Consider the following 27,528-nt stretch of genomic DNA (forward strand, 5'->3'; position numbering starts at 1 on the left):
GGTCTGCCTATGAAGAATACACAGCTGTCCTGTTTAGCTTTGAGGGTGAACATAATAGATGTCATGAAGATTAACTACAGGCTACCACGACTGTTGGTAGCCTGTCATCCTTGTGTATTATTCGAGGCATTTGCCTCGGTAAAATACAACAGCTGAGAACTAACCTGTTGATGTTAAAAACTGAGCTAGAAGTCTCTGTTATAAAAGCTACTGAGAGGGAGGGAAAAAAAGAAGTTGTGTGGCCAAGGGCATAGCTGAACGGCCTGCGTTGGTAAAAAACTGCTCCTCAGTTTGAGAGTTTTCGGTTTGTAAACATTTCCCAACCAGGAAGATGGGGGGGTATCCAAAGCAAGCGGTACCATATACTCCATATCCAACTCATTAAAACAATTTAAACTGTTAAGAAAATCTCATGGTTTTATTGTGTAATGTAGCATTGAAACATCTGAACAAATCAGTATCTGGGCTGTACAGGCTGCTGTTCTTTCATTTCTTTGGGTTATAGAGCATCTTGTCAGTACATAAACAACAACCTTTTGCATTATAAATTCTTTCCGAGGCATGCTGGTACAACACAAATTTCTCTCGTCAAATGCAGCTAAGTCTAACTTCCAAACATCATGCACAAGAAACTCATCTAGTGACAATGTAAACTCAGCAGAAGGGCAGGTCACAGGTCTTGCTTGCTCACACTCTGCAGTGCTGCAGGTTTGTGTATGATATTTGGAATGTTCTGTGAGTGTGAATAATACCAGTAAGAGGAGAGGAGGAAAAAAAAAAAACAAAACAAAGAAAAGCATGGGTGCCTCGGGGTTGCCAGCTCAGCCAAAGTTGTGCAATGCTAGCCTGAACATGTCATTGGTGCAAACCCAGGCATCGTTGATGTTCTTTAATAGAAATATCTGGTGGAATCCCATGATAGGATCTTCATCAGCCTGTAGAAAGAGAGGGAAAAAAGTTCAAAAAGCTCTTTTGAGAAATGTATTCCGAAACTCATAAGACAACTTAAAAGCTAACGTTAACAGTGATGTCACATGCTGTAAGATGCATAGTACCTCAAGAGACACTAATACAACCAGAGGTTCTGTTCCAAGGTGCTTTGCAGACAAACACCTAGGGCCCAATGACACAGAAATCCTGCAACAGCATCTGAAGTTGGGGTTTTCTGGAAGACTTGCGGACATCTCGCTCCAGCAGCTTCACAACACTGATAAGAGCATGCCTGCCTCAGTGCTGAATCACAGATTTTCTTTGGGCCTTGCCCAGGAACCAAGCATAAAACAAGGTGTTTCAAAAATTAGTTTTTAGCTGCTGTACTTTGGACTGATGACAGAAGGGAGTTTCTGTAGAAGTCGGTATCAACAATATTGCCTGAATGATCTAGGTAATGATCTAGGCTTTTGAAAGCTTTCCCAGAGCAGGTACAGCTGGCCAGCAATGTAGTACGTCCCACTTCCACTGTCCAGGAACAGCTCGAAGGGAGCGAAGTATTTGCTATAGCTGCGACGAGATGTTCTCAGCACAGGGAATCTTTGCAGCAGTGCCTCAACTCCTGCCTTTGACGATTCATCTAGGTGCACTAGTATAGTGCCTGCACTATATTTAGTATTACTACAAAAGTAGAAAATAGCATTAGAGGGAGATTACTTCTCCCACTTAATGTTTACGAGTCTCCTCAGAGACATCACGCAGGAATTAAAGCCTCAAAAGAACATAAATTATTCCCAAACCAGCTGGAAATCACACAACAGGATTTAATCTGAACAGCGCACAGGACCAAGCTACAAAACAATCTTCTGATACTGAGCACAGTGTATTCAATTCAGCATTTCTGGAGGATTTTAAGCTCTATTCTTTCAGCACACGACTATTCAGCTTCAGAAAAGGGGGGAAATGCGTTAAAAAAAAAAAAAAAGCATTGAAAAGCAGCAGCCAGAGTAGCACATGAAACAGACTGTCAAAGTGCTGAATGTTTGTTCGCAATGCTCTGCTGCTGTCCACCAAGAACAGCAAATGCAAAGGTTGAAGAGCAAAGCAGACTACAAAAGAAACAAACAAAAAGAATCTTAAAGTAATATTCATGTAAGTGATAAATTGACTGTGAAACGAGTCAGCTTTGAGGAGCAACTTGCTAAGGACATCAGTTATATCACAAAACAGCAAGTCTGCCAGAGCACTGGTGGGATCAAGTGCATGTAAAAGAAGTGTTCAAATCTAAAACCACTGCAAGGATTTCAGTGACAACTGCCCAGGAAATAAAATGGTGTAGGTGAAGTGCAGTTTCAGTTAAGTGTACACTAATCCACAGAGGAAAACCAAAAAAGGCCCTAGGTTAGCTATGGCCTCTCAGGAAAGTGATACTGAAATCATGATGGACAATTTTTAATTTTTTTTTTCTTTAAAGCAGCTCAGAGCTCAACAGCTATCAAGGCAAGCACAGTGTTAGCAGTTACTAGGAAAGGAACGGAGAACCAAAACCCATAAGTAAGCAACTGCATAAATGCACAGAGAACATCCACATATCAAATCCTGCATGCATTTCTTATCATGTAAAAAAATTAAAGTGATACAATAGGAAAGGCCAGAGAAGGACAAGAAAGATGATCCAGCTACAGGACAGTTTCCTACTGAAGAAAGTAAATTGAGTATGACTCTCTAGCTTGCAAAAGTGTGATCAGGGTGGGGAGAACGGGCAAGATATCAAATTACTATAAAACCATGAAGGACAAAGTGAGTGAGGAAACTACTACAGCCAGAAGTTAAGAAGGCAATGAGTAAGGCCAGAAGTATAAGCAAGTCCAAGTGTTCAGTAGACGAATGAAAGAAAAATCCTCAAGCAAGGCAAGTGCCAATAAAGTCACCGTTCAACAGGCTGATGAACCGGGCAGCTTTTTGTCACATCGATACACGCCTTCTTTTGCGTTAGGCAGAGGCTCCATAACAATCAGCACAATGTGAACACAAGGAATTATGCTGGATTAGACCAGCTGTCCATCTAGTTCATTACCACATATGACAGCAGTCGTACCAATTATTTCAGGGGCAGTATTAGCATTATTAGATCTGCCCAGAAAAGATGCTTGCATATCCATCCTGAAGAGGTGGCCTGCGGACTGAAACCCATGGGTTTAGGCCTTTTCTAGCTTTTCCTAGGTATCAAACGTAACACTTACATCCTAGTATAGTCTTACTACTGCTTGATAGTTGGTAGGTTCCAGGACATGAAGGAATCTTTAAGAAAACTGAGTAGCATCAGAGCGCTGTATGTTAAAGTTTGACATACAACTTTGTAAAGCATCTTACTAATGCTACCCCTTTTGACTAGAGTTGGAACGAATTCATATTTGTGTCAGCTCCTTTCTAATGGCTTAGTTTAAACCAGCCAGGCAGAATCATTTCTGCTTGAATCACTTCTAATCACAAGCATTAATAAGCATTTAGTATACTCTCAGTTGCCCCATGGTCTCCTCTTCTTAGGTTACTGAGGCATCTATTACAAGTTGCTTAAGTAGTTTTCACACCAAATTTGAGCATGTCGTTACTGACGTGTGTACACTTTAAAAATATACCTCTGGGAAAAAAACCCAGATATCACCACCAGGCTAGTTTTAGTGTAGGTTTCCTCAATTTCTGATAAGCCTAGCTGCACTGCAGCTCTTAGTGCTTTGGCTTGAGGAAAGTTTCCTCCTTTCTCACACAATTCATGACTGGATACATGAAAAAAAGATTAAAAGGGAATCCTTCCCCAAACACTTGCTGTTGCACATATGGCAAATTCCCACAATGAAGTCACACACTATTGCTTTCTTTATTCCTTTCAATGTTATGTCTTCACAGCGTAAAGGAGCAGTGTACTTTGACAACAAGGAAAATCCTAGCCTATATTTAAGGCAAATGAAATAATATATAGTCCATTCCCCAAATCCTGAATATGTCCTATTAACATGCAGCAAAGACCCACAGTTGAGTGACTTGAGATGCTCTAGAAGGCATAGACTAATCGTATCCCATTTTATTTTGGACCTTCATCACAGCTCAGGTAACCTCACTGAAAATCTTTACTCTTACTTTCCACTCCAAGTCTAGCTGTGTCCAACTCAAAATTTGCATTCCAGATGTGAGCCCAGGCTTGAAACACAGGGGCTTTGTTTTTTTGTACAAAGCTTTCCTTTATGCAGTTCAAATTGCTTCATGACATCCTTGAATTAAAATAAAAAAAGTCACAGAATCAGACTGGAAAGATCCTCTGGTTTCCAGTCCAGCCTCATGCTCATAGCAGGACTAACAGCAGCACTGCATCAGCCACAGCTTTGTGGTCTTCCAAGCCTCCAAGAATGGAGGTTTCACAGTGTGTCCAGACAACATTTCCCAGGGTTTCAACCTTCTGGTGGGAGGAAAAAAAACCCCAACCCAACCCAAAAAACCAACCAAACTTTCCCTTGTGTACAATCTGAACTTCCCAAGTTATGGTTTGCAACCACCGTCCCTTGTTACACTGTCTAGCACCACCAAGAAGAGTTGCTTGCAGGTTGTTGGAAGTACTCAACTACTTTCCACCTACATTTCAGGCAGACTGCCCTCATCCACCTCCTCTCCCAGCTCCACGAGCTCTCGAACACTGGCAAACTTGGCATTTTTTGACCTCTTCCAGTTTTTCTACGTCTCTTCTGACCTGGAGGCTCAAAACTGTAGAAATGCCTCAGCTCACAGAACCATGGGTCATGTCAGAGTATTAGGTACAACACTACTTTGTAATCCAAGTTTAGCTGCAAAACTTAGTAGAAAAACACAACTTTTCTCCTCTTGTCTGGTTAGAGACAGTTTTGCTCTTTCACCAGCACCCCACAGCAACTGTTGATTGAACTGCAGGCTTGCAGCTATCCTTATCTCAAAGGAAAGGCTAATTACTTAAGATAGCAGGTTCTTTCAGATGTTAAGCCTCATTTAACGGGCTTTAAGCAATGCTTTAAGTGTTCAGCATGCATCACAAAAACATCCAGTGATTAATTGCAAATTTCCTTTCCCTTTTAAGACTAGGAAACACCGCATAACAATTAGTTATTCACAAGTAATTCTGCAACAATCACTTCAAAATTCGCACTCTCGAGGAGAGCCACAGGTCTGCCACATTGCTCTGAGAACACGCAAGCCACAGCCATGCTTCTCAGCCGAGCTCAAGTGACAGAAGAGCGAGAAGAGAGCACTCCTTACTCAACCAGGACAGCGAGGACTGCATGGAAGAGAGGTAAGGCAGAGGGTTAAACGTTGTGGAGGGCTAGCCTGAAGACTTCGTTGGTGCACACCCAGGCACCTTGAAAACTTTTCAACAAAAAGGTTTGGTGGAAGCCTAGAACCTGGTCATCATCTGCCTGAGCATGACAGGAGAAATACATTACTAGGTGAAGCACACTGAAAATACTGGGTGACATTCTGGATGAACATTGGCAAAGTAGTGTCACATCAAATGAAACTCACTCCTAAAGGCTTAAACTGACACTTATTCTTCCTATTTCAAGCAAGCAAGCATGCACACAGACAATGAATAGCAATAAAAAATGATAATCGAATTAGAATAAGTGGAGGTATATTTATTATACCTCTACAAAACGATAAAAAACATTACTACCTATCCCAACATCCATTAAAGAGGATCTTTCATATGTTTACTTGTAAATATGCTTTTCAATGAAAGCAATTACTGTACTGCTTCTGCCAGCGAGTTAGATCCTCGCTACTCACATTCACCCTACTTAGATGCTCTATTACTCTCCAACATCTTCTCCAAGCAGCTGTTGTGTCTGGTCCCCTCAGTGCAGATGATTATTCTGCTGCAAAAGATGTTGCTTTTTTTTTTTTTATTTACAGTTCATATTGGTATTAGCATGCCGGGCTGTAGACTGGAGCAGCACAGAGGCAGATACACATCCTGACCTTGTCACAGGGCAGTAATGACTTCAAGTGACACCAGTTAAATCCCACGCCAGCAGGGGAGGCCAAAGGCTTAAAACAACCCAGACCTGCAGGTTTACTTAAGGCATCGCACTCTGGCAGAGGAAATAGCGAGTTTGACAGTAATAGTCCTTGGCCTCATTATTTCTTCAGAACTATTCTTGTACAGTTAAGAGGAGAGCTGAGGCTTTGTGACAATTTGGTAGCAGTTCACCCCATGGTATATGCAGGGGGAGTAGGTGGTTTTTCTGCTTTGGTTTGGTTTTTTTTCCCTCCTAAAAATCAAACAAGATCAAAACATAATGGTTTAAGGAAGAAATACAAGATGTGCCCAGCTCACTTAAGAATGAGTTTCCACTGAACTTTTGGAACTAGCAATTCAAGCAACTAAGGCCTCAGAAAATCCATTTAAATATCATGCCAAGAATGACTTCTTAGAAAGGGCATGTTACAGGTATTTCAGCATTATTATTTTCTTGGATTACTCTATTAAAAGCATTATGCCTGCTCCTTCATTACATAAAACAATGCAAGTTTTGAAAAACTGCAGAGGATTCAAAAGCATATGCATTAATTGTACTGGGCTCTGAAGAATTTGGCTCACAGTCCCAGGAAAAGTGTAACTGAATAGTAAGCAGGAAGCATGGCTTTTTCCTGCAAACCCTGCTACTGATGGTCTTGAAAGTCCCCCTCCTTGTGCAAATTTCTCTACAGTTTTCCTCGAGACCAAGAGATGTGAGCTGTGCAGAACAGCCACACCATTAAGCAGGCAACCTTTAAATAAAACTAAGTACGCTGCTCCATGTTTGCGTGTTAAAGCATACCCCATTCAGCTGGAGCGATAGATGAGCCACTTGTTAAAACGCACTAACTGAACGCAGTTGTTCTCAGTTACTGTATTGTATCGAGAACAGCACTGAGATGCATTAAATGGCTGTCAACACGTATTAGCACAAGAAAAAGTATTCCTTACATATGTCAACCAGGTTCATGTACTGGCAGAAATGGTTACTATATACGTCATACTACAGACTGTTACTGATTATTTCATTTGTCCACCTCTATAAGTATCACACAAGGCAGAAGCAAGAAGTCAAGTTCTAAGTTGACTTTGACTTTCTGGACACTTCCTCAGTGAGGAACAGCATTCCCAGGCATTAAAATGTGATTTTTCAAGCTAAGATTGGAGACGCATACATGTGAAAGTAGAAAAATGTTGCCTTTCCTACTAAAAATTCACAAATAAGTTGGATTTCATCATGACAATAGGCATACTTTAATCCAAGTTCTTTCCAATCCATGTTCTTTTCAAGTACCTAGACGCACTATCATGTGATCCCTAAATCATTCTGAATAATTCCAGCAAGCTGAAGTTATTCAGAAGATAAAACCAGCACAGTAAGAAATACTACTCCAAGCCGTGGTATTCATAGAAAGCTCCCGGACTGCATCTACAACCCTAGCGACCATACTAAAGGATGAGAAAAGCCAAGAGCTTTAGAGAATCTTTAAGAACTTGGTATCTTGCCACAGGATTCAACACAATCACTGTTGCAAGCTGTGATCTGCTTAATGATTGTGCAATAACCTTAAAAACATGACTGTGCAAAACCAGGTGCAGATGTGACTGGCCCGAGACATTGAGTCAAAAAGTCTTGGTCACATCATTGAGTTTTGTGCACACCCAAGAGTAAGACAGATGAGATCAGCATGTCTGACTTCATACCTGTCCTGCAATTCAGTGCTTTCTGTGGCCACGTGTGGCTGTCTTTCCTCAACAGAGTGTGTGCAGGTGGGATTGAGCAACAAGAAAGCTGGAATCCAACTTGCAGCTAGGAAGCAGGAGCAACTTTAATGAGAGCCAAAGCTATCTATGTTAGGCTTAGAAGTGGATGCAATACACTGGGAACTGCTCTTCTCAACTGCCCAGCCCCAAACAATTATGGAGAATAGCTAAGCAAGCAGATTCAAACTTTCAGTCCTATGTTTGCTTAGTTAACAATACAGTCAGTGGAAGTCTGAATGTTTTGATACCGGAGGTGCCGTTCAGAGTTAACAGGAAAAGGAAACCTAAACAGCTATTTTAAAAGAAACTGGGTTCAAGTAACTCTAAAGACTGGATGGCTTTAGAGTCCTGACTTGACAGTGTGGCTGGACCAAACTCTGACAAAACTATGTAATTTCACACTTTTTAAATAAACACTACCCACTGAGAGCAAGTTCTGCCTACAGCTGACTTCACATACAGGATTTTTTTTTGCAGATTCCAGGACAGCTTCTTTCATTAATAAGTAGTCTCCTTAATTTACAAGTCTGTGGCCCTGGTACATTTAGATGCAACCTTTCCTCAAAAGAACAGGAGACTGGGTAAGTTTACACAGTTCAGCAGTATAACTTAAACAGCAATGTAATCGTATGACAGCCTGAAAAATAATCTGATTTCTTCATAAGAAGGAGCTGTTTCAACAGTGTTTGAGCTCAGAGGCAATACTCCCATTGCTGAACCAGTTTTGACTACAGAGGTACTGGACTGTGTTAACACTGGGACTGTATTCTTGTGTCCTGTGACAGCAAAGAAAAAAACATGGTCTTACTCAAGGGTTGTCAGCTAACATAAAAGTCTGCTAAAACACAGCTCGATTACATCAAAGAGCACATTAAACTAGATGTGCTTATGTTGCCCAAGAACACTGTAATGATGCTTTTAAGTGCAACTGAGGAAGGGAAGTATTGATGCTTCTAGAGCCCATATGGTATTTGTATGCACAGTAAAAACCATGGTACTTTGCCTGGCAGGAACATATGACTGTCAAATTACAGGTATTTTACCTAGTGCTAGTTATCTGAAGGGATCAGCAGTTTCTTGACAGTCTTGAACAGTAGAAGGATGACATCCCAACACAAGCTTACCAGTGTTCCTTCCCCACCCAAGACAGCATTTTAATGTTTTCAGATATCTGATGATTTAGAGTCCTGCAAAAATCTAAGACATAAGCATTTGTTAACCTGTAATGGAAAGAGTTTACCTTAAGCTGTCCCACTACCATACTGAGTATACAGCTGTCAGGTGTTGGTTGGTGGTCTTGTGCTGTGATGCTGTGTTGTATTTTTTGGAAAGGGAGGCTCTGCAATGAAAAGAACGCAAAATAAGGAAACGTACAGTCATTGCATTATTTAACTTACAAAACAAAGATTGAGCAAATCCAACGTTATGAAGTGTTAGACTATTTTGGTAGTACTGCACCGAGAGCTGTTGCAACTTAACACTACTCAGGCTGGGCTGATCGTAACAGTTGTGTTTTTCAAGCACTGAGACATGAAATAATATGTCACCATATACGTTAAGCAGTACCTTTTCCTAGTCTAATTACACTGCCCGAAGAGCTTCGGTTTGTCTACAAGCTGAAAGTTCATATGATGAAAGCATAAAGCTGCTCTGCTCTGAACAGTGTTAAAAGATTGTTTACCAGACACCTCCAAATTTGCTTCTTTGTTCAATTGGCTATGAATACAAGGAAAGGTGGTTGACCAAGAACCAGCAGTCAGGACTTGAAATCCACATATCTACCTTTCCCCTTTTTTCTTTCCTTGATAACAGCACCTGAGGGGAACCAAAACAGCAACAGGCACCATCTTTGCCATGTACCGGGCAGGGGAAAAGGAGGAGGAGGTGGAGATCAAAAGCACACATATTGAAAAGAAAAGCTTTCCATGCTCATGTAGCAGATGCAAGTATGTCTGGAGTTAAGTGTGCAAGGAACATACCTTGAGAAACACCAGACATTGGGGAGTAATTCCTCTCTTTCAACTTAAGACCACCTTCACATTCCAACCATGGACAACTCCAAGCAGTAAACATCAAATATCTAGGGGATCTCAAAGTCCTGTCATACAAATGCAATTTTGGCACTGTTCTATCAAAAGCTGCATTAATGCTAGATGCTTTAGAAGTGGCAATTCAGCACGGATGGAGCTCTGAGTGACCACATGGCTGATGCCCCCAGAGTCCATGCACTGCCCAGGACAGCAGCATGTGGTCATTTAGACGCCTTTGCTTCATTGCCCTGATCTGTTAACAGGTTGAGGCAGACCCAAACATGTACTTTGAGAAGTGCACAACTTCTCTAGTGGAAGGAGCCTGAAAGACCTCCTCCGAGAAGGTCTCGGTACAATAACAGGAGACCCGAGTCCTACTGCCAAGGATGTGAAGTACAGTCTTGGCTCTACCAGCATAAGGCTCTATGAAGAATACCAGGAAGCTAAATCCTTAGATAATAGAGAACACAGAAACTGTGGAAGGATCAGGACCTGGGGAAGCAAAGGAAGTGTACGGAGCCGCCCTCTAGTCAGAGGGACACTATTCAAGAACACTCTCTAATAAAGCCTGCAGTTTTTCCTCTTAGCTGGGAGAGGAACCCCAACCTATGAACTGCACAGTGAGCCAACTGGTTTGTAATACGGAACAGACATTTAGTAACATAAAAATAAAACCAGAGCAGTCTTTTCTGAACTAGCAGCAGAATATTTTCCAGGGTCACCATCCCAAACTTGAATGTGCAATGTGCCTATACAAGCATAGGCTGGGACATTGCACACCCTTCCTTTGACAAAAGAGTACTATGAAGCCTGGTCCCACCTCAGCACAACAGCTTCTTGTTGAACAAGTCCTGCAAGAAGAGTCTCTTGAAAAGGCAGAGGGATGAAGGGGAATGAATGTGGTCGTATCCAGAACCCAGCTTTCAGTGTGACAAGATGCCAATGAGAGGTGAGACTGGGGAGAGAAGACAGGGAGGAAGGAAAGGTTCAGAGTCAAGAGCTCTGCAAAATGGTGACAAGGAACCAAAGACAAGGCTGGGTAAGACAGTGCCTGTTTCAAGTACCTGATTGTCCCCTTCAGAGAACAGGACCCCAATGGCTGGCCAGCCAAATGAGCTACTCATGTGATGCAGTGGGGGAAACCCCACTGGAAAGAGTAGGGTCAGCTGATAGGAAAGATCACTGATTTTTAGGATAGACAAAAGCTACCTCAAAAGGATGGTTACTTATGGACATCCATCTGTACTGGACAGAAGCATTTCTTGATATGAAGAGTACAATAAAAGCGACTAACAAGTGAGAAGCCACACAACCACCAAGGCTTTTAGTGTCCTCTGACACTAAAACTTGTCTGGGCTTTCACTACCAAAACCGTGGAATCCTCCTTGAAGTCAGGTAAAAGAAATTCTGCAAGAATAAAGTCGAGTAGCTTAAACTCACTCCTGGCAACAAAGCTACCTGTCCCAGCTTCCTCCTTGGTCCAGGAGGTTCGTAGACCTACAGGATTATCTCAAATGCTCAATGTAAATCAGGCTGCCCCCTGATTAGGACAGGCACTCTATTTGAAACAACTCCTAAGTCCAGCACCAATTAAGACAGAAGGAACAAGTGTCAGCTCCCACTCTGGAACAAGGTGCAGGTGCACCAGTGCTGGCAAAGCAATGTCTTGACAACCTTGCCCTACTGTGTTAGCATCATCTGACAGAGTAGGTTGAAAAGGTGCCATAGCGTTGCCGTTACACAGCAGAGAACTCGCTGTAAAAGAAAATCCTGCCTCTTGGTGCTTACATTGATCAATCAGCCAGGCACTGAAGAACACAAGACTGCAGAAGTGCAAAAGAATTTCAGTGCCAAACTTTCAGTGATCGGCTCAACCGACTAAGAAGCTCCAGAAGCACAGAGCAGGTGAGCACATCAAGTTGACACAGCAAACGGAGCCCAAGTAGCTCAGTGCTGACAGAGGTATGCTGAAAGACATTAAGAGTCACCGTAAGCTGATACAGCCCCATAACGAGCCATGGCAGTGGAAGGGCATGGAATAATTTTACTGCATTTCTTCCCTAATTTAAGCAGATGGATACAAGTCAGAAAGAGTTTCCCTGAAGCAAAGTAGCATGCCTTCACTCACCAAGCAAGACTGTGCAGCAGGCACATGAATCCAGAAAGTCCAACTTGCACCACAGACAGGGAAGGTAAAGATGAGTAACGCTCTGGTGGGAAAGGGGCCGATCTGCACTGGGCCAGATCCAAGGCAGCAGTCTGAGACACTGTGGCCAAGCAAATGCTTAGCTGGTTGGGTATCTAAATGGCTGCTAGCCCAGAAGTCTGAAGAACACAGAGTACACAAACAAGCAACTCTGGAGCTTGAGTATCTCCCTCATCTAGAAGCGAGCAGTTGCAAGCTGTGCTATTTCCGAGATGCGTGGCCTTCTCAAAGGCAATGCAGGCACCTAAAACACAGATCCAAGGGCAAACCTCAGCCTTCACAGTTAAAGATGTCCTGAATGAAAGCAGTGATTCCAAAACACAGGAGCAGTAGCTGTGCAGCAAGACAAGCATCCAAGTTAAAGATTTTTCTTCTCAATGTGTAATAAAAATGGTATATCTGCCTGATATACCATGCTCTGAGCAGAATGTCCAAGGACCGAAAGCACGCCCTCTGCATATCTTGCAAGAGAAACAAACTTTCTAGTCTTGTGACAGCTTGTAAGTATACCCAGTTTTATAACAGAAGTATGGATTTACTCAAAAAGATAAAACTTCTCCAAGTTTAACTAAATGAACATGGAGTTTCAGTCTCTATGCAGTAAAAAATACTTTCCTCTCACTTGCTGAAGAGGAAACACTGGTTCTGAAGTCCTGAACCATAACTGCTCATATCTGAACAGCTGACAAATGCCGCATTGAGGATAAGTCAGGTTCTCCATTATAGAACTTATTTGTAGTTTATGTACCAGAAAACAAATTGTTCCTTGCAATAACATGTTTAGCCTCTATCACAGGCAGATCCGAATAACAGGTTTGTTATTGCTACTTCCTTGGCATGCTTTAAAAGACCAAAAAAACACCTTTCATTCCTCTAGAGCACGGGATGAGCTTATGAACTGTACTTGTAAAAAAAAAAAAAAAAATCAATCAATAATGTCAAATGCAATTGCAGTCACAAAATAACCTTGCAAACTAATGGAGTCAATTAACATTCCACCATCAGAGCCACCAATGGAACACCCCACTACACAGAATTAAATCACAAGTAACATTTTTTGAAGACCAAGAGTTGGAAGCACAAATCCCATATTTAAGAGTTTTAAACTGCTGAAGTCTAACTCAAATTTTCAGAAGCAATTAATTTACAGTCTTCAGAACTGTTTCCCAAAACATTCAGTAAGGATTACAGACTTACAGAGAGTTTTTCAACAATAGCTGCTTTGCCCTGGAACTGCTGTCCTTCCCACGTAAGGCATGACGCATCAATCTGGGGGGAAAAGAAAAAAATCATCAACCTGCTTAGGTAACCCTTAAGCAATCCTGGTAAGAGATTTTGTTTACTTGGCATATATCCTTAGAATCCAGCTATTTGGAAACTGCCTCAAAGGGAGATGGAAAGAAACCACAAAGAGCAACTGAAAAAGTTTGGAATAATCAACTAGAAATTAAGTAGACTAAATTTCATTATCATGATTCTACCAGCAAAAAATGTTCCTGTCTTTGGATCAAAGTTAGCTTTCAGAAGAAAATCTAAAGGATACCAAAAAAAAAATCCTATGGACACAAAGTCAAGCATGTAGAGACAGAAAAATATATGAAGAAATCTGACAAAATGAGTTGCACCACCAGTTTGTTTTTTTTTTTCCTCTCAGGTACCAATTTGCATATCCTACTCACACCCAGAAAAGTAGAATGTGCCTCTAAAGGTTTTCTAACAGACTTCCCTGTGTGGCATAAAGTGATTGAGGTGCTTCAGCCTACAAGCACTTCCAGTATATGAGGGAGGGCATTCTGAGCATGCTGTGTCAGGAACAACAGGCAAGAAGCTTTCTATTCAGCTTAGGATATTGTGACTCTGGTTTAAACAGAGTATCCTATTGTTGACATAGCTCTGCCTTCTCAAATCCAGTTTTAAACCTTTGCAAACAGACCATTTAAACTGGTTTCCACTGGGCTCAAAGTCTGCCTGCTGCCATCTCCAAACAGCACCCTCACCCTATACCTGACAGCCCAAGTTCTTGTGCACCCTATCACAGACAGCTACTCCTTCCACCTTTTTGAGTTTAAATACCTCCAGGAACATGATTCCCAGCTCTTTCCCATCCAGTCTTCAACTCTCACTGAAGCTCTGAATGTCGCAGCAGAAAATGGCAGATTCCAAAGAACTCCATTTGTATGCTCTCTGGTAATTTTCCAGGCCCTGTTTTTGACCCACACCACATCAAAAAGCCACTTCTTTCAGCGACACATGCTGTGCTGAACCTGCACAACAGCCACAACCACTCTAAAAAAGCTTCTGGTCCTCCACGTATCATCAGAAGGAACTATACAGTGCAGCAAGAGCCAAAAGAACAAAGAAGGGGACCAGGGGCAACAGCACGAAGCATTTCAGGGTCACAGATGCAACCGAAAGCAGGATGAAGAGCCCCTGAATACAGCCTCCTCTCAAGTTTGGAAACATTCCTTTTAGGAGGAAATAGACTTAGACTGTGTAATCTAAAGTCACACAGCTAGTCATCTAGTTGACACCACTTGCATCTTACATGACATCAAGCCCTGACGTTGATAACTTGAGAAGCCAAGTGATGATACCAGGGAATGAGGCTACCCTCTCAAGCATTCAAATTACAGCCTTCAAATATGGAAAGCCATAAAAGCAGAGGGGACCCAGAACCTGCCTTACTGGATCCACTTCAGCAATCAGCAGGGGAGCACACAGTGGTGCAGGACCCTCCTGATGTTTCAAAAAGCAGCAGAGGACATAGATTAAGTTGGTGAGGAAATATGCTCTTCCTGAAACACACTACACCTTCACATTGTACCTGATTAGTGTCCACCTGACTCTCTGCTATAGGTTACCTCCATAGCCACTTGCTGTATTAACAATCTGGGAGCAACTGCTTCAAGAACAAAAAGCAACCCCTCCTCTATCCCAAAAGCCCTACAGATGAGAAAAAGGCATAAAAATAAGAAAATATTTCATTATAAGTAGCCACACACCCAAAGCAGAGGAAAGAAGGAGCCACAGCATTTTCCTGCAAAACAACTGCAGGGGGATAACTGTAAAACAAGTCTTTGACTTAGTACTCCAGCTCACGTAACTCAAGCAATTCAGAGCAAAAGCGACTGGCCCAGATCCCTACCTGGAATAGGCGACAAAGGCTCAATTGACTTGGATTACACCACTAAAGGAGAAAACTGAACCTTGCGGTGGAAGTAGCGATACAGGAATGCAAAACAAATCCAAGAGCTCCCTGCTGCGTTCCTGCATGCTATAAAATTTGTTCGCTCCCACAGGGTCTCTGAAGGCAAAAAGCTCACCAGTAAAAGTGCGTTTCTGCAGAAGCTCCTCTAATTTAAACAAGTTGTGACCTTGGTGCATTTTAGCCACACAAAACAGGGTCCCACCCTCCATAGTTTAGGAACTCCACAAAACAATACACATCGGTGACCTGCCTAACAGTTCTCCTGATGACATTTGCATAGGTATCTCCATTGAATGGTGAAAGGCAGAAAGACCCTAAGGGTGGAAGAAGAGCAGGAGTTCATTGTGTGGAAGGCCATGTTTCCAGGAATTTAAATCAGCCTGTACTTATCATCAGTCTTCTGAGGACTGAATGTGTTTTGGTAATAACATGACAGAAACTGCTAAGTGCCTTCATATTTAGAGCTGTGGATTGAACACAGGCTACTTGTTTTTCTTGCTTTATAGGCTCTCTGTACTCAGCTTCTTGGCCAGAATAAGGCAACAATCCAGCAGATAGCAAATACACAACAATCCAAAGAGCAAATGCTATCTGTGCTGGTGGATACTGCTGAGGTGTAAGGAGGGGTGTCAGATGGTGGTCATGCAACAGTTTCAATCCTCAAGGGCTTGGTGAAGCTTCATACAACTCACCCAGCAGACGAAAAACAGGTCAGAAAAACAGGATACGCTGCTAGAAGACTTGTAAGACTTGAGTGGCTTGCTGAAACACCTCAGCCACCCAGCAGCATTCCTCACCACCAGTAATCAACTCCACACGCAGAACACTCTGCATGTTCTGGAAGAGTCTTCCCCCAAACTAAAAGCTTATGCTCCTTGGGTTTGTTAGTTAGTCTTTAATTGTGGAAACCAAATCTATTTTGACCCAAATAAGGATCAAAAATAAAAACATAATTTTTGAAGAAATTTAAACTGAATTTAGATGTCTTTTACAAAGTCTAAATATTTAAACTGGACTCAAAATTTTGTATCTGTTTTAATGTTCTGAGGATGAATACAGCATGAGATCCAAGAAACACCTGCAAGAACTGCTGAACACAGAGTAGGACTTAAATCACATCCCACTTCAAGAGGGATCCAAGCAAATCCATGCCTGTAAATTAATGGCAAACTAAGGCTAGCATATTTGCTTTTACAGAGAATTTCATCACAGGATCATCATCAGCCCCCTCCACTACAAGCCACTGTCTATGGCCAGCCGGGGCTTTTATGAGTCTGACTGCCTATAGATAAGGCAGATAAAGCTCAAAATAGAAGTGAAATGTAAAAGAAATGCAATAAATAAGAGTTGAGTGTCATTGCACTGACTGACATTCTGGAGTCAGGATAAAACCCACTATCCCACTCTATGTATTCCCACACATCAAAATACAGAAACCTAGAGAGATGATAGGAGAGCCCCAGCCCACTTTTTGTAGATACTTACATATATTGCTCCTAACTGAGTCCTGTCTGCATCAAAAAGCTGGTAGTAATGTTGTACAAAGCTGGACCCAATCTGCTCCCAGATAGGCTTGTCTCCCATTCTGAATCCTCACCTAAAGCTGTAAAACAAACAAACAAAATCATCAGAAAGAACAATCACGTAAATAAGCACAGCACTTGGCTTGTGTATTAAGCACCAGTAAACACAGATCCTCTCAGCTGGCCAGAATTTTTCTTTGGAAGAAGAAGGACAAATCTCACCTCTGTATCCCAGACTTTTGCAAAATAAAAATCTTGGATACCAAGTGGTTTAATTTCTTATTATAGCATTTGGTTATTTCTAGAGCTATTTCAGTGTGACGTCACAACTTGTGTATAAAAGTGGAGAACAAGAACAAAAATGGGTAAGTGTTACCACCTTATATTCACATATTTCAAAAATGACACCATCTGAAAAAGTTGGCAGGCGCTTGCTATTTCGACTTGATCTCTTACTGTAAACAACTGACATGTTAATATGGATCATCTGCAAGTGGCTTACACCAACTGATTTATCTGTTCAGCCACTCAGATATTTCACCATCCACAGGCCATTCTAAGGAAGAGCGTCCTTTTCAGTGGTACACAGCAGGAGTTAATTCACTAGTTCTTTGCTTAACACAAGCTTACTTTCCTCTTCTATCCTGTCACTACGGCTGAAGTATATTCGACATTTATCTTTGAACCTGTAGTAATTTCAAGACACAAACCATGATTTTTCACAGTGGTGAGAATCTGCAGTTCCCAGTGAAGGTACTGGAAGCTCAGAAGTATCACACACTTCTGAACATGAGTCCCTCTATTTTAGAAGGATTAAACATACAGCATGTGCAGCAGCTCAGACAGACCCAGTCTAGAAACTATCATGCACTATCAGTACAGATGATCGCTTTACCATGCCATTAAATTTTTCAGGAAAGCAAATTCATTTTTTTCTTTATCCTGATACCTCTCTGAAAGTCTGAAGAATTGTGCTACAAGTCAAAACGCAACAATGCTGCACTCAAAACCCACTACATTACATTTTTGAGATCTGAGTTTACTTCAAGCAAACTAAGTTATGCTTGCTAAACATCAAGATCTGTCAGTCACTAGTCCCTCTTTGCAATCCCTGACCAGGAACCCTTGAGCTACAGGTCTGTATTGCACTGCGAGTCTGGAAAGGCGTGAAATTCTGTTTCAGGACACAGGACGTGACAGTTATTTTGGCTTCCTTTAGAGGTCAATTACTCACACACCTGTTTAAGATTTGACAAATTCCTAAGAGAAGCAAAAACCATATTGCTAAGACCTCCACAGCAAGTATTACCAGGCCTAGCTTTCTGTGCACAGTCAGACAAGAAAGCTCTTTTCATATTTTAGGCCTTTGGCTGTTTGAGCTTTACTCCTACAAATGGGAACCGAAATGGGTTCAAACTCTAGGCCAGAAGGTTTAAGGTTACACAAATTTGGCCAGACTTACAGGAGAGCAAATATCTTTTATTAGATCAATGGCATAACAGGAGGTAGCATACAAGTTTTCTGGGTGGTAAATTCAACTACCAAAGTAAAATACAAACCAAGAACAACTGCTAGAGCTTAAGACACCCAGACCACTTGAGTGAGAAAATGGTCGGCATCTGTGGAGCAGAGAATGTGACAGCACAGAGAGCTGGCAAGGTGGTTCTCCCTGCTGAGAAAGGGATGTTTTGTAGCCTGTGAAAAGAGGAGAGGTTCAGCAGGAGCTTTGGTTGTGACAATGCACCACAAAAGCATGCCACAGACTCTGCGGTTTTTGACATCCAACTCATGCTGGCTGCATGCTAGTTCTCAAGTGCACCTTAGAAATTTATTTTATTCAAGGATGAGGTCAAAAATGAACTTAAGATAGAAACATACCTATCCCACTTTTAAACATCCTTATTTCAATATCAACCACCTAGGCAATACAGTCAACATCAAACTCAGTAACCCTGCACACTAACATAGACTAACAATTCAAACACTTGTTGCCATGTAACTAATATTTGAACTGCTCCAAAAAGATCCACAATCTGGCATCAGTCACCATCACATGTGCTCCACTAACACTTGCAATACATACCTCAGTCTGAAGGAGTTTTACCCAGTGTGGTCACTCCTCTGGGAAAACCGATCACAAATTAAAAATCCATCCAAGTACAACAGGTTTAAAAAACAAACCACACACACCCCCTGAACAACTTAAACCTACTTCTTTATAAGACAAGAAGTTGTCTCAATTGCACATCCACAATTGCCACATACCAGCCTAACCTGGAGCAGATGTAGAAATCAAACACCTTCAGCTTGTATTAAAGGATTTTATGTTGAAAGAAAACCACTCTAAAACCATCACACCAGCTCCCTAGAAACTTTACTGAGGGATGCCCACTTTGCTGTTAGGGAGGACTCTCATGTCTCGTCTGGAAAACCAGAAGTACTAGTATTTAGTTTTGAAGTCTGCTGTTTCCATTCCAGACCTGCAGGTACCTAGAGGTGTGTGGTTTGGGACGGCTGTGGCGGAGCCAACAATCAGTCCAAGTGAAAAATCACTTCTGTTCACTTTTTATGGATCGTCAGAGCTTCAACTTCAACCCATGAACTCGCATCACTATCAGATACCCTTCCTAAACATTCAAGTGCAAATCTAGTTGACAGTATCGATGTTAAACAGCCACACATCTAACATTGAGATGAAGCAGTGAACAGCAAGAAACCCACCAGCTCATTCTCCTGAAGCTAAAGTTAGCTATTGCTAAATTAAATTTCCCCCCCGACACACAATGTGTATTCACCCTTAACAGCTCACTGTACCGTCATACAAACCCAAGATCAAGCTGTATGCTAGCACTGCACCTCGTTCAGACCCAGAGGCTTTCAACTCCTCAAGGCACAACAGCCTCACTCAAGCACCAGATGCCTTCTGTTCAATCCTGAAACTGTGAGAAAGCCTTTGAGGCTGCAAGAAGTTAAGGAATTTGTATTTTAAATACAGAAAGTAGTATTATGGTTTCTAAAATTAAAAATTAGTATGCTAGCTTGCTATCTCCTTCTAAAAAAATGTATTTGCATTTTGGCAGGTAAAATACCATTAAATAAATAAAAACAGTATAAATTTGACCAGTTATAATGTTGATTTTGTCAGAAGTGAGAACCAAACTAAAAAAAAAAAGTGGCTGAAATTAATGATTCTTGATTAATTTTTTGTTTGTTTGTTTTGTTACAACCTTGCTCTTTTTCCTGTGCCATTCGTACATGGTTTTGCTGAACACTCTCCCTCTCCCTGGAAAGGTTTTTTTATATTTTCCTTTTCTGATCTGTCACCTTTTCCTCCATGCTGTCTTATGTTTTCTGCCTGTCATCACAGATGTAAGCAGCTTAGAGATGTACCTAAAGAAAGAACAAGATCAGAATGATCTTCTGTGTCATCAAGCCCAGTCCCTTTCAATGAGATACAATCCATATAAGATTGTATCGATACATTTATCAAGCTGTTTTAATGAGACAAATGTAATAGAAAAGGCTTTTAAGATCTATTCCAAAGCTAGGAAGAATGCACATGTTCTGACGTTGTCAAACACTAGAACCACACAGACGTGCGTCAGAGCCATCCAGCCAAATCTATCCATGGTTCACTCAAAGTTTGGTTACAGAGGCAAGAATATTCAGTTAGTATTAAGCCGGATAAAAGAAGTTTCCGTAGGCTAGAAAGCACATAAGATGGGGCACACCTGTCCTTTTAAAGGCACCTGCTGAAAGTTACCACTGTATAAGTGTATTATTGGATATTCCACCTTAATTCCCCATGGAAAAGGAGACAGCTTCCTTAAGCTAATTAATTTTCTTTCCTTTGTCACTTCATACCAAATCTACCTCATCACATCCACTTAAGAACATCACAGTCCATTTGATTAACAGCTTCTTTGCAGAAGCGCAGCAGCAAAGCTGAGCTACCGACACGGAGTGTAATACTTCAACTCGCATTACTCACTCAATTTCTTGGAATCTGCTCATAATAGAGAATTTCTCCCCACCTCAAATACCACCCAGCACTCAGTGCTCAAGCTGAAACCCAATGCAGTGCACAAAAGCTGCAGCTGCCAGCAGCTCTCTCTTCAACAGGTATACGCTGACACTGCAGAACTGGGATCGCTGTTCCACAGGGGACTTTTCCACAGTGACGTCTAAATCATATTTTCCAATACCTTTGCCAGGCCGCACACTGACACATCCTCAAGTGTAAACTCCGGCCCTCTACACATCTCTCACCATGCTTCCTACAAATCTCATCCTACAAGGTACCACGGCATCCCCAATATTTTCATCCCACGTTCATCCCTTGGCCTGGCACTGCCACTGCTGCACAACACCTTGGGGTACACAGCATCCCCGAACGCACAGCAAAGCTCCCGCGTTCAGCATCCCGCAGCACAGCAGAGGGAATTCACACTCTAAACCATGCAAAACTTCCCAGTTGCCCATCACACCAGGCTTTCCTACATGCAGTCACAGACTCCCAACACCAACTGGACTTCCACAGGGCCCCACAATCCCAGCAGCTCAGCCCGCACAGTCTATACTGCCCAGTGCTTCTGTTGCTCCTCGACCTTGCCAAATCATCCAAGGCTACACTACACCCCGAAGCCTCTCTCCCCCGTTCCCCATAGGTTCCTCCAGCTTGTTGTGTCCTGTGCCACCAGCCATGCTGGTCCAGGAGGGAGACAACTGCCTGAATTAAGCTCCCCCGTCATCTGCTTTGGCACATGGCAGATGGCACCAATATCACGTGAAGCTGCATGACCCAGAGAGCAGGAGCACCAAGGAGGATGATGCATCAAGGTACGAGACAGAGGAGGACTAGACGAGAACGGAGCCTTCACATCTGACCTTGAATTAGACTAGGGTTACACTGGCCTCAGGCAGCAGATTTTCTGTCCACAAAATCCAAAAAAACCAGAATCTTTTCCATTGCTTGTCCCAGCTTAGGTGTTCCTATCTACACTCATCCTTCTTCTGTCTCTGCCTTAACTCTGGGCGTGAGAGATCAGCACGAACACACCAAGACTGCCCGTAACTCCTAAGGGGAACACATTAAAAGACCCATTTCTGCAAAAGATCTGGATGAAACCTCTTCCCATTGCTTCCTTCAACAAATGAGAAACCACAAAACAGCCTAGAGACAATTCTCTGTCAGCATGCTGCAGCACAAAGTCCGTCCTTCTGCTCAAGCAGCATCACCAGAGCTACTCGGAGGTGTAACTTGAGGAAAAGACACCTTTTTACTTGGCAAAAGTAGAAAGAGTCACCTGCCGACAGACAAACAAAGAGATCGCTTTTCCTGAAACATATAAGCACCAGTGACATTTGGGGCAGGTGGGCTATCGTCACATCTCTGCAGTATAGAGAAAGACCAAATAATTGTTTCAACCAGCGGTTACGTTTACTGCATTATCAGACCTGGACAGATGTAAGTTTACTGCTATCAATTTAAAAAATTAAGTCTTTTTGAATTCAAGCATGGCAGACCTGCACTTCTACAAGCATCCTACATTTTCTGAAAATGTCAAAAAAACTAGTATGAGCAATAGGAAAGTATAATGTAAATTGCTAAAGAAAACAAAGGTGGTCTCCTAGGTATTGCCACATTTAAAAAGCAAGCTGTATTCGAAGAATCAATGAACAACCATCACAGGCAAATAAACTCAGTAAAGACTTTCTGATCTGTGGAACATCAAGAAAGAAAACACAGAACTGAAAGAGGAAAAACCTCAAACCAATACATTCTAACATGCTAGTGGAGAAAAAAAATTGCCATCTATTATCCAGTTATGACTACACTTATTCCATAAGTAATCAGAGCATAAATAAACCACGCTCCCTGGATATTAAAGCTGGCCCTACACACCACTGCACCAAAGTTAAACTCTCTTAAGATTGAATTCAAGCTTGTTTTCTGGAAGATTTGAAAATGAGTGTAATGAGAGCACCAATGCTCCCTTTAAATCTGTGCTGTTGGTCCAGAGGTACATGTGAATCCATGGCAAACATGATTTAGACCATCAGTTGCTGCACCCTTCACTACTGATTAACAAGAGTAAATAAGGACAATGAAAGAGCTTTCAGTTGTTTCAGTTCCTGTTATTCATGTAATTTCTACCATGCATGCATTTTTGATCGCTCAGATTAAAAAGAGCGAGCAGTCTGTACACTGCAGTAAAAAGTAAAGCAGCCAGTTTTTAGACTATTTTCCTTTAATCTCTTTTCTATTGCCACTAAAACTTACAAAGATAGGAGCATCTCCTGTGCACACTTTCTAGGAACACAACGGAACCAGCATCACAGGGCCAGTTACTCTTCTCTCAAACAGATCATCTATCAACTACACCAAGAATCACTTGGTACTAGATCATCTTCCTTTAGCAAAGGCATACACTCTCAACAGAAGAAACTATGCAAATTATCACAGAATAATTCAGGTTGTAAGGGACCTTCCTGAGCTCAAAGCAGGGTCAAGCTAGGAGATCAGACCAGGTTGCCCACGCCTTTGTTCACTTTGATCCCAAAAACCCTGATGATGGAGACTATATAACCTCTGTAGGCAACCTGTTCCAATGCTTGACCGTCCTCGTGCAGAGGGAAGCTCTCCCATGTCCAGCCAGAATCCCTTCTGTTCCACTTTCTGCCCCTTGTCTCCTGTCCTCCCACCAAGTACCCCTGTGAAAAGCCTGGCTCCATGTTCTGATAATGGCCTGACAGATATCGGAGGCTACGATTAAGCCCCACTCAAGCCTTCTCTTCTCTAGGCTAAACAAGCCCAGGCCAGGCAGAATGCACATTAACACAGGGACGATGAAATACCAGAACTTACTTGGGGACATCATACATCACCAGTCATTTATCTCAGACACACTGTACCTCTTTCGGATAAATTCCAATTTAGTGGTCCACCTTTCTCCATTTGAAAACCTATGAAATTTCCAGTTGAGGAGCAAATTCATGCATTCAGAGACTGAAAGAAAGAAGTGCTTCTCTTAGGTGTCTTCGCTATCATCTCCACAAGTAGCTGACTGATCCATGGAGGCTAACAACCTGAAAATTACTGCTCCAGGCCAGTCAGAAATTATTGATTTCAACAGAGACCTTCACCTAGTAATTGCTATGGGCTGCGCTGTGCAAGAAATTACATTATTCTAAATACGCTTTCAGATCTAAAAATAATTAAGTCTAGATATGTGAACAGTGGAAGGACAGAGAGGGAGAAAGGGGAAGAGTGACAAGGTGCAGACTGTTTCTTTCTGAAAAATATGGAAAATAAATTTACTTTCCCCTTCTCAGTCTTTTTATTCCTCTACTCCAACTTCATTGAAACAAATTAATGCAGGAATTATGCCAACCTGAAGTATATTTTTTTGGTTACAGATGTCAGCAAGTACAAGGCCACTCGTAAACAAAACACATGGGGAGGACTCTGGAAAAGCTTTCACTGTGCCTACAGCTTGATGCTCATCCTATCTGAGTCTCTTTGAGTCACAGAGAGTCAGTCAAGATGATTTTCAAATATGTAGACATACATTATATTACATGTAATTGGAGAGGAAGACATAATTTTTGTTGTTAAGCAATAGCCACAATGCTACATATCTGCCATTTTTTCCACAGTATTCTTTATGCAAGCCAGAAACTGAATTCAAGTTTACAAGGCTGAAGTCACATTTCTTTCCCCAGGGTGAACCCAAGACTGCTCAGTTTTAAAGTAACAGAGGAGGCACTGGGGAATTGGAGGGGAGAACCGCTGCACTGCATTGTTCTTTACTTTATAGGCACAGTAACATAACATTTAACCTCCAAGAAACAGCAGAATTTAAGATATTTCTATCTATCTGTCTCCGACTATCATGACAACTATTTCAGGTGAAGAGAAAATTAGGAGCTGATTTTTAAGTTAGACAAGCAAAGACACCATATTCTAGTTATAATCTGTTCTTCTCTATCAAATTATTACTTAAAACTTAACAAAGTTTGTTCATGAACTCAGTAGCAAAATAATATTCAGCATTGATTTTTATTCTAAATAGAACTTCTACCAACAACTGCAATTTGACCCTTGCAAGTTTTCTTGTGGTTCACAACTGAAGTTTGGCACATTTGAAAACAATCACTGTTGTATGTTTGTCAAAGTAGCCAGCTGTGTAAATAACAGCCCTGAATTAGATAGCACAAAGGTAGTCACCCCTAAAAACATAACTCTAGGTACCCTAGTGCAGTGCTAAATGCAAGAGGACCAAGATAACATTGCTATTTTGCATTATATTACCCCATAATTTCAGGTTTAGCCACAGCATTCCTCTATTATTGATTGGCAGCATTCAGAATATGGAAAATTTTCTCCAACATGCTTTATGATCCGCAAGCTTTTTTCACGTGTGTAAGCAAGGCTTGTTATACCTCACCTCCATAGGAATGGTACCAGGTCTTTGGCTGAGCTCCAAATTTCCAAGATACACCTGGAAAAAACAAAATCACCGAAACTTTTCCTACGGTATCTACCTATCTATCTCATACTTCCAAAACCACACATTTTCCCTCCTGCTTTGTTTCCTTCCCCCCCGCGACACACAATAGTCCTGCTTCCAGAAACATGGTATGTAAGCACCCAAATTGCTCATACACAAATATGCATATCAAAATGTCTGTGAAGCCACAATATCTAGGAGTTTTAAAACAACTGAAAGAAATCATACTTACAACGTTACTAGTTATTAGTATATATTGCAATCCTTACACAAAACATACTCTACACCACCACTAACTAGACAACCCTATTATTAACGACAGAGACAAAAGAAATCCCAGCAGAGAGAACTGCAGAAAGTTGTTACCATTTGCATTTTTCTAAAGAACTGAACAAACACGGACATTAAAGCAAGTATATTTCAAATCATCTACCAAATAACTTGCAATCTTTTAGAGAAGAACATGAAATAATAATTAGGACCCCAGTGGGAAAATAGTTAAATAGTCCAAAAGCGAGTCAAAATATCATTGCACTTTAAATTAGATGATGTGTTTCACTGATAATGATACCATATACAGTAATTTCTCTACTTTACACAGACCTGTGAAATGCCTTTTTTTTTTTTGTTGCTGCTAAAATAAAACTTAAAGTCACCACACACAAACACAGAAAGCATTGCTTGAACACAACTCCTCCCAGAAAAGAGATATCAAAAGACTATCAACTTGAGAAGGTGGCCAATTAAGGAATCGGATTTAACTTTCAAGCAACAGTTCTGCAACCGATTCCTATTCAAGCATTTACCTGGGCTTTGTTCCAGTTTGACTGCGATACAATATGTATGCCACAAATCCAACTCTAAAAGACACATTTACATTGGAAATGACGGACTTCAAATGAGAACAAACAGTTAAACTATTATTACAGCCTGCCTTAGACAGGTAGTTAAATTTGAATTGCAAGAACAGCGCCTTTGGGACTTAATGTCTTCAGAAAGCTATCTCCTATTAACAAAATGCAACATACACTCCTTGCTACTGTAAATTCGTGCAGGTTTTGATTGTTTTTAAAGCTAAAAAGTGACAACAGCTCTAGAGGTGGAAGAAAAAAAATAATCTCTTGTAGAACCACACCGGAAACTGGCAACTCAAAGGAAAAAACTAGACGGCTACAGCAGATCACTGAGCACATACACTTTTACTAGTTTTACTCTAAGAAAGCGTGAACTTGTCGTTCTCTACGTGACAAAGTGATTCTACCATGTCAGGTTAACTTCAGTCCTCACACAACCTTCTGGCATGAGAGTAAGGCAGTAAGAACATCAAAAATACTCGCAGCAGAAAGCATACTCAAGTACACCTTTCAGGCTACACAAACCATCTCCTTGCAGCTCTGAGCTCACCCCCTCTACCCTTCCTCCCTGCGATACCACCGCCAAGCAAGGCAGAAGCACCGCGGGGCAGCAGGCTCGGTGCCGAGGAGAAGTCCCGGTGCCTCAGACCGTCGCGGCAGTCGGCAGGGAGAGCACTCCCGGGAAGAGCCGGTTGCTGCCGCAGGCTGGGTACGCCGGTGCTCCTGCGAGGCTGAGGAGCAGCCTTCACCTCCCGATTACCTACCGGCCACCCGCCGGAGGGATCTGCTGCCTAAGCCTGCGGCCCGGGCTCACCCCGGCGGAGGCCCCTCACTCCCTCCGGTCGCCCGGAGAAGCTGGGCCGGGGGCCTTCCACCCTCCTCAGCCCACCACCGCCGCCCGCCCACACGCGGGGCCCCGCCGAGCCGCGCCCGGCCCCCCCCCAGCCCCGGCAGAGCCGCCGGCGGCGGCTGGGCTCCCTCAGCCGATAAGCGCGGGCGCCGGGCCCCGGCCGCCGCCCCTCGGGGACCGCGCTGCCGGCGCCTCAAAGACGGGGAAGGTCAGGGCGGCTCCGGCCGCCGGCTCCCGCCCAGCCCGGCCCGCGGCTGCCGGCAGCGCCCCGCGGCGGGGCTGGGGCCGGACCACGGGGCCGCGGCGGGCGAGCGCGGGGGGGGCGGCGCCATGTGCCGGCCCGCGGGCGGCCGGGCCCGCTCCCGCCGCCCCGCCGGGGACCCGCCGCCGCCCCGCCCCCCCGCACTCACCCCGCGGCTCCCACTATGGCGGCGGCGGCGGCGGCACCGTGCGCGGCGCGAACCCCCTCAGCCTCTCTCGCCCGCGCTCCCCGCCCCGCCCCGCCTCGCCCCGCCCCGGCGGCCCCGCCCCGCGGCACGCCGGGACAGCGAGTCCCGCTAGCCGCCGGAGCGCGCACTAGGAGGGGCGTGGAGGACTACAACTCCCGAC

The 27,528-nt window shown here is 42.8% G+C and overlaps 1 protein-coding gene across 2 annotated transcripts; it reads right to left on the minus strand.

Moving 5' to 3' along the window:
- Positions 1 to 390: 390 nt before the first annotated feature.
- On the minus strand, positions 391 to 27,392 carry NUTF2 (nuclear transport factor 2). Of its 2 annotated transcripts, none has more exons than XM_050904045.1 (5): positions 27,330 to 27,392; positions 16,665 to 16,782; positions 13,169 to 13,240; positions 8,976 to 9,074; positions 391 to 935 (listed from the first exon to the last, which is right to left on the minus strand). In XM_050904045.1, exons 2-5 carry the CDS (start codon positions 16,761 to 16,763, stop codon positions 822 to 824), a joined length of 384 nt encoding a protein of 127 aa, XP_050760002.1. In that variant the 5' UTR covers positions 16,764 to 16,782; positions 27,330 to 27,392; the 3' UTR covers positions 391 to 821. The 2 variants fall into 2 exon arrangements, with proteins under 2 accessions (XP_050760002.1, XP_050760001.1); XM_050904044.1 differs by lacking the exon at positions 27,330 to 27,392 and adding an exon at positions 25,153 to 25,175.
- Between the last annotated feature and the right edge of the window lie 136 nt (positions 27,393 to 27,528).

Source organism: Gymnogyps californianus, chromosome 12, assembly GCF_018139145.2.
Source record: "Gymnogyps californianus isolate 813 chromosome 12, ASM1813914v2, whole genome shotgun sequence".
Classification (NCBI taxonomy): domain Eukaryota; kingdom Metazoa; phylum Chordata; class Aves; order Accipitriformes; family Cathartidae; genus Gymnogyps; species Gymnogyps californianus.